The sequence below is a fragment of the Lonchura striata genome, chromosome 3, assembly GCF_050655825.1.
Source record: "Lonchura striata isolate lonStrDom1 chromosome 3, ASM5065582v1, whole genome shotgun sequence".
NCBI lineage: Eukaryota > Metazoa > Chordata > Aves > Passeriformes > Estrildidae > Lonchura > Lonchura striata.
In genome coordinates this window covers 18,151,951-18,161,131 of record NC_140705.1, presented here as the reverse complement: position 1 = coordinate 18,161,131, position 9,181 = coordinate 18,151,951, and the positions used below count along the sequence as shown (strand labels likewise).

At 45.0% G+C, this 9,181-nt stretch overlaps 1 protein-coding gene across 1 annotated transcript; it reads left to right on the top strand.

Moving 5' to 3' along the window:
* Window positions 1-2,064: 2,064 nt before the first annotated feature.
* On the top strand, window positions 2,065-9,031 carry RPS7 (ribosomal protein S7). Its single transcript, XM_021551226.3, has 7 exons — window positions 2,065-2,092; window positions 2,625-2,706; window positions 3,022-3,093; window positions 4,678-4,821; window positions 6,420-6,484; window positions 8,142-8,292; window positions 8,916-9,031. Exons 2-7 carry the CDS (start codon window positions 2,632-2,634, stop codon window positions 8,991-8,993), a joined length of 585 nt encoding a protein of 194 aa, XP_021406901.1. The 5' UTR covers window positions 2,065-2,092; window positions 2,625-2,631; the 3' UTR covers window positions 8,994-9,031.
* The last annotated feature ends 150 nt before the right edge of the window (window positions 9,032-9,181 follow it).

Sequence of the window (9,181 nt, the reverse complement as noted above, 5' to 3'; positions counted from 1 at the left end):
TGTAGCAAAAATGATAATAAATTTAGTGAAATGTTAGAAAACATGATGAGCTGCATTTTGCAGATGCTAAGGTTGTTTAGTCTGGGATGTTGGTGTCTCTCTCAGTTTTTTGTTTACAAGAGCTTATTACTCCACTATTGTATTTTGTAAAGTAACAAACTACATACAGCATTACATGGTAATAGCAAATTGTTTGTACAAACTTAGGCTGGCTGCTCTTGGGGTAATCCAGGGAATCAAAGCACAGAACCAGTGCTCTGAACCCCATTCCTGGGTCTAACATCCCTGGGCAGTACGTGCAAAAAGTTGCACACCTGTCTCCAAGTGAGATCTACCCTTGAGCAAGAAACCTAAATCAGCCAACAGAGAAGTGTTAAGATGTGGATTTTTTTTGTCAAGGCAAGGTTTTAGCTCTACTTCAGATAGGTATGCAGCCAGGCACTTATTTTAAAATTAAAAAGTACAGCTTGTTCTCTTTATCAGTGTGCAAGTGTTATTTGTTAGATAACAACACAGTATATAATAAAGAGTGCTTCCACTTGTGAAAAATGCCTATCGCATTTTTAAAGTTTAATAGTATAAAAACAGTAATAAAAATCACAGCAATAAGAATTTAGACAATCAGAGTTAGGACAATAAAGCACAATAAAACAAAGAATTACAGACATTAGGATGCTCTTGGGCACTAAGCCGTGAAAAGCATGCCTTGTGAACAAAGAATTAACCCTTAAAAGGAATAGTCTGTTGCATATTCATATATCTCATATATGATGCCTAAACTTTGTCAAAACAAAGAACTCTGTCTGGTCAGTGTCAACGTCTTCTTAATTCTGTGGCATCTTCAGGGCTGAGCAAGGCAGGATGAAGTTAGTGTATTCTGATAAGGGAGCCATTAATTATTATTTTTTTTTTCTGGAAGATTTAGGTGTCCTGTGGCTACTATCTCGATGCACATACCTCACTCCATTCTTCCCATGTACATAGTTTCTATTTTAACTACAGAAGTTCCTTTGTAACTACAAAACTACATTTAACACACTAATAAAATGTTAATACAGCATTTCAAATCAATAGAATATAATACATATAGTCAATATCTGCATAGAGCCGTATAATAAGCACTTTTCACACACTGATGACAGAGTATGTTGAGCCCAGAACGCTCATCTTGAGTTAGTAGTACCTGAGCACACCTGAAGACTCATGCATTATTTCTAGTCTAGTGACAGTCTGCTAACTGTGATCACTGTGACACTGTCTTAGCAGAAGCAACTGAGCGGTCACGAGAGGCAAACAGAAACCAAAGCCAGGCTGCCCTGTGCTGGCAGGCGGTTGCCCACACTCCCGGGTTGCCAGCACGCTCCCTGGCATGGCTTTGACCATGGCTCTCAACACAGTGCCCCGCTGCAGGCCGGGGGTGACTGCCAGCGCTGCTCCATGGGCATCAGCGTGAACTCCCACACCACTGAATTACCATGGAATGCTGCCACGTGAGGATGGGGAAAGACTCCATCCACTCCCCCACGGCTGTTCGAGCGGTGGCTGCTGCCGTCCTGACAGCCCTGGCGGGAGAGAGGGAGACAGGAGAGGGAGACAGGCAGGCAGAGCCGCGGGCTGCGCAAACCGAGCGCACCGCGGTGCCACGGCCGGCATTCTAGCGGCTCTTCACAGGAGCGGCATTTCGACACCACAGGCCGAGAGTTCCGCCTGAGAGGTGCGTTGGGGGCGGCCCACGGCGAAGGTTCGGCGTGAGAGCGGCAGCAGAGCCGAGCAGGGGAGGCTTTCCCTCCCGCTCCGCCGCTCCCCGCCGCACGAAGCGCAAGAGCCTGAGGCGGGGCGGGAGGGCAGCTCCCACTGCCGCCCCGCGGCACTGCGCATGTGCCAGCCCGCGCCCCCCCGCGCCAGAACTCTAAATGTCCGCTCGGGCTTCGCTGGTGCGGACGCGCGGTGTGACCGCGGTGTGCTCACAGGGCTCGCCTGCCCTTCTTCCGGCTCTGGCTTCACCGGGGTGGGCGGGGCCAGCGCCTTCCCGGGCCGCGATCTGTGCTGCTCTCGCGAGAGCTCCCCCTTTTCCCGGCCGGCGCGGAGCGAGGTGGGTGCCCGGGCCGGGGCCGCCGTTCCCCCGCCGCGGCCGCGGCGATACGGGACCGGCCGTGGAGCGGGGCCCCCCGCGGCACCGCGGCGTGGGGATGCGCCCGATTACCGCCCGCCCGGGGCCCGATGGCCGCCGGGGCGCCCGGGGCCGGGGGTAGCCTGTCGGCGGGGTTTCCCTCCTTCCTCGGCCGGCGGCGCCCCGCGGGAGGAGGGGCCGGGCCGGCAGCCGGGCCCGGGAGCGCCGTTCGCCCCTCGGGCGGCTCGTGGGGCTCTGTGCGGCTGGTGCCGCTTCCTGGGCTCCCGGCGCTTGCAGCGGGCCCGAGGCGGGCAGGCCCCGCGCTCCCGGGACGCTTTTCCTGTGGCCGGGTAGTCACCCCCGGTGCGACGTGCTGGGGCTGGCCCGGCCCGAGGGGCGTTCTCTGGCGTGCTTTTGGAGCGTGTGGCTGCGCAGCCGGATTGCAGAGTCCTGGCTGTGTTTGGAACAGGTGACACGTGCATGGTGATAGCCGAAGTGTTCTTTTGCGTTGCAGAAAGGCCATGTTCAGCTCTAGCGCCAAGATAGTGAAGCCTAATGGCGAGAAGCCAGATGAGTTCGAGTCTGGTATATCCCAGGTACGTGGCTTTTCCTTGTTATCTTCGGTAACTCACTTCAAGTTACAAACATAGTTGTCCAGACCCTAAGCCATGAGATCTTGTCAGCGTGTTTTTTTTTTTTTTCCTAGTTTTACTTGGGAACTGAGTCAGCCTCTGTTTCCATCAGTTAAACTTGTTGGATGTTGATGTGTCTTACCAGAAGTTAAGTCTTCAATATTGACTGTGGTTAAAAGTCTATACTTGCTCTTTGGCACTGTAGACACAATTTGGTCTCAGGTGTTGCTATGAACTGAAGTGTATGTAAAGGATTATTCCACAACTTCTCTTTTGTAGGCTCTGCTGGAGTTGGAAATGAACTCCGACTTAAAGGCTCAGCTGCGGGAGTTGAACATCACAGCAGCTAAGGTAGGCTGGACCTTCTCCGCTAAGAGCTGGGTGGTGACTTGTTCTGTGTATGTTTAATTTTTGTGGATGTTAATGTACTAGGTGAATTGTGTCTTCAGCCCTTATAGACTGTGGTAGTTTTGTTAGGTGCTATTGTAACTTATCTTCTGGTATTTGCTGCTAGCAGATAGGATTCTGTAATAGTGTTTTTTTTAGGAACTAGTCTGAAAAGCCACTGTAAAAGCCCAAATAGGCTTTTAGTATGTTAAATAAAAGTGTTCAAAAGCGATTATTCTACTTTATGTCTCTACAGACTGGGTTTGGGGTATGAAACTGGCTTTTTGTATGTAGATACTGGCTGGAAATGTAGGTGTTACAGAAACTTAGAAGCATAAACTGCAATACTCTGTAAAAAGCAAAATTTTTGTGAGTCTTTTATGTAGGTGGTATGTGGATTAAGGCAATAGACTGACTTGGTCGTGTAGCTTAGCCTGCTTGTACGTTTCTAGTTTTAGATCATGTGGGCAGCTGAAGCATCAAGAAAGAAAAAGAAGAAGGCAATTAGTGGAAAAGAAGAAAGTTAGTGTTAGAATTTGTCAGCCTGGGAGACTGGATGGCAGCAATGAAGCAGGTCACTGCAGTCAGAAATTTTATTGGGCTACCTTTGGTTTTTGCCCAGGCTTACCAGTACAGACACAGGGGCCTGACTGCTTAGAGTTGAGTTAAAGAATTTGGAAATACAGAAAGCAGTTTGGTGTATGAGCTGAAAGGCCTTCAGAAGAAACCACGTCTCTCTGGAAGTACAGCAGAACCAGCTGTCCGTAGTGAAATGCTTTTAGAAGAGTCTTTTTTGTTTACTTAACTGCTTGATTTTATTTGTGAGAAATCTCCCATGGGCATCTGAGTTGGCTCATATGAGAAGGTAGCTGGTGAAGAGCAATCCATCCTTCCATTCTGTTGGAGAATGAGGTTGTCTCTGCAGCCAGTTTCATGGGAGAAGTGCCTTGTAAACCTATGCAAACTTTGGGTTTGGTCAGCTGCTGAAGAGACAAACCAGGGGACAACCTGTACTAGTGTATTGTAATCCTGTTGGTATTTGGAGGGGGGACAGATGTTTTGATTGAGTAGTGATGCAGGCTTAGGCAAGTGGCTGGCAGAAGGAGATTTCCATGAAGCAGTAGATAAAAGTAAGAGATTGTTGCCCTAAACTTTGTCTGGAGTCTGTATTAGAGGCAAGTAATTTTTGAAACTTTGTATCAGCACAACTGCAGATGTGATGGTAGACATTCAGTGTAGTTATAGTTCTAGCACCTGGGTCTCATTCTGCAGAAGGAATGGGCTTTGCTGTTCAGAGGATGTGGTTCTGAAAGGGGTGGTGGGATTTATTGCCCAATCAGTCCTCCACAGCAAAACAAGTACTCTGATAAAAGTTTTTCTGTTCAGTGTTTTGTCTGTAGAGCATTAAGGCAGGTGCTGCTCTCTGATGCACTCCCTGCCCCAAAGAGTCAGAAGCAAGACTATCAATACCTGTACTCAGGATCCATGGTCAAACCAAACATTACTTCTCAACCCCCAGCTAATGCTTACTTTGTACTTCTGTTCCAGGAAATTGAGGTAGGTGGTGGCAGAAAAGCCATCATTATCTTTGTACCAGTTCCTCAGCTGAAGTCCTTCCAGAAGATTCAGGTGCGGCTAGTTCGGGAGCTTGAGAAGAAATTTAGTGGAAAACATGTGGTGTTCATTGCTCAGGTAAAAAACCCCTTAGAATTACAAAAATGTTGATTTGAAGGGATATCTGGAGGTGATCCAGTCCAGGCTCACATATGTTCCAGTGTTGCATTACCCATTCATGGTAACAGTGATAGTAATTCATTGTACCAGCAGGAATGTAATGAGTGTCTGGTGGATGTTAGGCAAAATGTTTTCAGCTGGCAGCAGTGAAAACTTAGTGAGATGTAAAGTTTTTCATGGAGGATAGAACCTTCTTGTTTTGGCCCCTCTTATTCCTTCAGAAGTTTGACACACAAAGCTTAGAATAAAAGGAATCAAATATTAATAGGAACTTTGCTACACTTAGACAATGTAGGTATTTAAAATTTAAATTACTAGGAAAGGAGGAAAAAAAAACCCCATGCAAGTTCTAAGTATATGGCAGGAGCTAAGGTGAAAAGGTGTTGGAGGGATCTCTGGGCAGTACTTAAGGGTTGGACAAACTAGGGATCTGTCTGCAGAGTGGGCAATTTGTTAAACTGAAGCTAGCTGGAAGTTTTTAATGCATTTTTTAAAGCCAGAGCCTCTTCTTACCCTGAATCTTTATATGGCTAAGATGATTTATTTCAGTGAAGTGCCTCTGGCTCACTTCACCAAAGGTTCTTGACCCAGAGGGTGGTTGGGCACTGGAACAGGCACCTCTGGGAAATGGTCACAGCACTAGCCTGACAGAGTGCCATGAGGTGTTTCTGCAATGCTTTCTGGTACATGGTGTGTCTTGTGGGGATGTTCTGTGCAGGGCTGGGAGCTGGACTCGATGGTCTTTGTTGTTCTCTCCCAATTCAGCATATTCAGTGATTTTTTTTTTTTTTTAAAGATTCTGTGATTCTGTAATCTCTTGAGACTTACTTATAATCTGTATTTTAGAAGGGAATGTGATTTTGAGTATGACATGACCCAATGTGGATAATGGCAACCCCATCATGAATACAATCATGGGGAAGCTGTGATATGATGGTAGAAAATACTGCAGGTGGCTAAAACTGCATCTAGAATGTTTTAAAATGTCTACACTTGCAGTAGGAAAGTAGAAAATAAGTTTTACTGACCTAACATTTAGATCCTAATTTTGGAACAGGTTATATGTAAGCCAGGGTTTGATCTGGATTGTGCAATAGATCTTACTGTTAAAACTAGCATTTCGATCTCAGATGTCACTTAGCTGTTCTGTGGAACTGAGCTCAGTATTCTGGTTTGCACCAGAGGCTCAGTCTAACAGAAGTTTGAAATTGCCTGGGATTTCTGTTCCCAAAGAAGTGTGTTCACAGTGCTAATGAGACACAGTAAACTACTGTGGTTGTATTCCTGGAGAGAGAGGATGAAGTACATATCTTCTATTTCAGTGCACTGAATACAGGAGTAGTAATTGAGAAATACAGCAGTACAACACTTCACCTTCTGCAGGCAACTAGTTCTCTAGTTTGTAATGCTGATGTAACTTTAGGCATACTTAAGTCTATCTTTTTGGCTTTTCATGCATTGGTTTCTCTGTGGGGGGAAAAGGTGCGTGTTTCCGAGTTCATTGTAACCACCAGATACTGAGAAACACCGTTTTTGTTCTTCTCTTGTCTTAACAGAGAAGGATTCTGCCCAAGCCAACAAGAAAAAGCCGCACAAAAAACAAGCAAAAGCGTCCGAGGAGGTTAGTAAATGATACTGATTCAGTATGACAACCTTCTTTTGTACCTGGTAGTTTAGTCAAGTAATGGTTAGTTTGAAAAGTCATTCAAGTGATTGGGTGGTCTTGTCCTTTCTCCTACTGCTTGAAATACTGCTTTGTATCTGTCATTTGACTGCTAAAGTGTTCAGTAGAAAGGTCACCTTTGGGCACTGTGTTGCATTTCTTAGCACTCGACTTGCATATCATGCTACAGCTGTAGCAAATTTTTTAGCTAGCAGTGCTGGCTTAAGGAGCCCCAACCTGCTGTCTCTGTTACCACAGTGTGCTGACAAGAACTATTTTTTGTTTTAGTTGTAGGAAGAGCCTCTTCCACATCACATGTTAGACTGTGTGCAGAAGTCAAGGCTGGCACACTGAAGGGGATGCAATGAGGGAGAGAGTGGCTGAGGAGGGGTGTAGGTACGAGTACTAGACCCTCTGGATATTAATTTGATAGCAATAGTATAGTAATGTGTGTTAAATGGCCTCCCTGCTCTCATCTAGTCACTGGATTGCTAGACATGCAACACTGCTACATCTCTGTGGATGTCAGTGCCTCATCTGTATGTTGCTATATCATTGTGTAAGTCTGTGTCTTTAAGGTTTGTCCTGTTTATGACTTGTGGCATGTCTTGTAGTTTCTCACTGCCTCCCCAGTATTATACCTGTGTCATGTGTTACTGTATTTTGCAGTCTTCAGGCATGGATTTTAAAAGTACTTAAATAGCTGCACTCCTGCCTTTGGAAGACTCTGCCTGTGTTCTTTCAAAATTAGCACTGCACAGTGGTTAGAGAACTTGGCATTTGTGTCTGAGTAGCACACTGCCGCTTTCTGCCTGAGGAAAGGCAGGTGTACAGGACTGCCCCTGTCTCAGCCTGAGATGAGATCAGGCTGCTGTGTTGTAGATGTCTGTCTCCCTTAGCTGTGCCAATCTGGGCGGGTGTGAAGTGTTGCTGTAGACACGGGTGTTAGTTACAGTGATACTGCCCTGAAACTGGGGGTCAAGATGCTGCAAATTGGAAGACTTGCTAATTCTCTAGACTCATGTAAAATAACCTGGGCTGCCTTTTCTCATGTTGGCTCACTTCTGGACAGTTCAGTAACACACACATTTAGATTTCAAGCAGTCTTCTAAGCATGGACTCAATTGGCCAGCTAGTCCTTTTCTGTATTACATCGATCTTCTAAGCTGCTGGGTGTAGGCAGATGAAGAAACCAGTTTTTCAAAACTGGGTCTCCCCTGAAAGTACTCTGTGCAGCTGAGGATATTTATACACTTAAAATTTTCCAGTCAGTGTCTCTGGCAGAGTTGCAGATGGAGCAGTTTGATTTTAATTTAAATATTTATTAAATGCGTAGAAATAGAAGAATGTTTCAAGGCTCTTGCCACAAATTAACATGTGCTCTAAAAGATCAGAAACCTACTTTTTCTTGTGCAGTCATTAAATTTCTGCACTCTGTAGAATTTAGCTTTTCTTTCTTGCATGCCCTGTGATAGCGCTGTATTGTCACACTGGCATAAAAGAGAAGAAATGCCACCAAATTTTCAGCCAAAGCATGCTATGGAAGATTTAAACCTTGTCAAACTGGAAAATTTCCAAGAGGATGTGTTTTAACGATATAAATGTGGCATTTCAGCCGTACACTTACTGCAGTGCATGATGCTATTCTTGAGGACCTGGTCTTCCCAAGTGAAATCGTGGGCAAGAGAATCCGTGTAAAACTGGACGGCAGCAGGCTTATAAAAGTCCATCTGGATAAAGCACAACAGAACAATGTTGAACACAAGGTAAATAAAAAAACTTACTTTCTCATACAGGTGGGGGTGACATTCTGACATCCCTAAGAAACTGCTTAGGGATACAGCAAAAGACTTGCCTTTTGGCTTGTGGAGGTGCTTTGGTTTGTATTTGGAGTAGGGTGCTGAAATAGAGAAAAGACAGTTATGAACTAAAGCTCTAGTTCAACTTGCCAAAGACCTTGGATTATAAAGTAGTTATATTGGTTCCCTCATGGGACCAGACAATGTTTTATTGGGGTTTTTTTGTATGAATAGGGGTTGGTTTGTTTGTGTTTTTGTTGTTTTTCAAGTGAAGCATTTAGTTTTGACCTTAAACAGATATGCTCAGTAAGGCCTACCCTTTGCTTAGTTTTTTCTGTCGGGGTGAAATGAGAGTCTTGTGTTTGGGTCTGCTTAGCTCTCAGGGTCTCACATTGTTGAAAATCGGAGAGAGCCCAAATACTCTAGAGGAAATGTATCTTTTGTGTAAATCCTCAGTTACCTTAATCTAGAAGAAAATCATTGGCCTCAAAGTGAAGATACACAGGCAAATAGTATAGTACCTTAAGTATGTTAACTTAGAGTTACTTGTTTACACAGCATGTATAAGCAAGATTTATTTGTCTTCACAGGTGGAAACATTTTCTGGTGTGTACAAGAAGCTCACAGGCAAAGATGTGGTGTTTGAATTTCCAGAATTCCAGCTGTAAAATGCAAAAAATGGCTGAATAAACAACTATTCATATAACAGAGTTATTTCATTTAAATTTTGAATTCCATAAACACAAATGGGGATTAACTGGTTCATGGGACTTCTCTGCTGTCTGGAGAGTGACACCTGTGAATCAAAGTTTTAACTCCCCAACATTTTAATGGTAGCCCTCTTAGGTTTTTCTTG

Coding starts and splice junctions, on each gene's coding strand:
- RPS7 (XM_021551226.3), top strand. CDS start 2,632: ATGTTCAGCTCTAGCGCCAAGATAGTGAAGCCTAATGGCGAGAAGCCA. Junction 2,707..3,021: donor TCGAGTCTGGTATATCCCAG/GTACGTGGCTTT, acceptor TCTCTTTTGTAG/GCTCTGCTGGAGTTGGAAAT. Junction 4,822..6,419: donor ATGTGGTGTTCATTGCTCAG/GTAAAAAACCCC, acceptor TTGTCTTAACAG/AGAAGGATTCTGCCCAAGCC.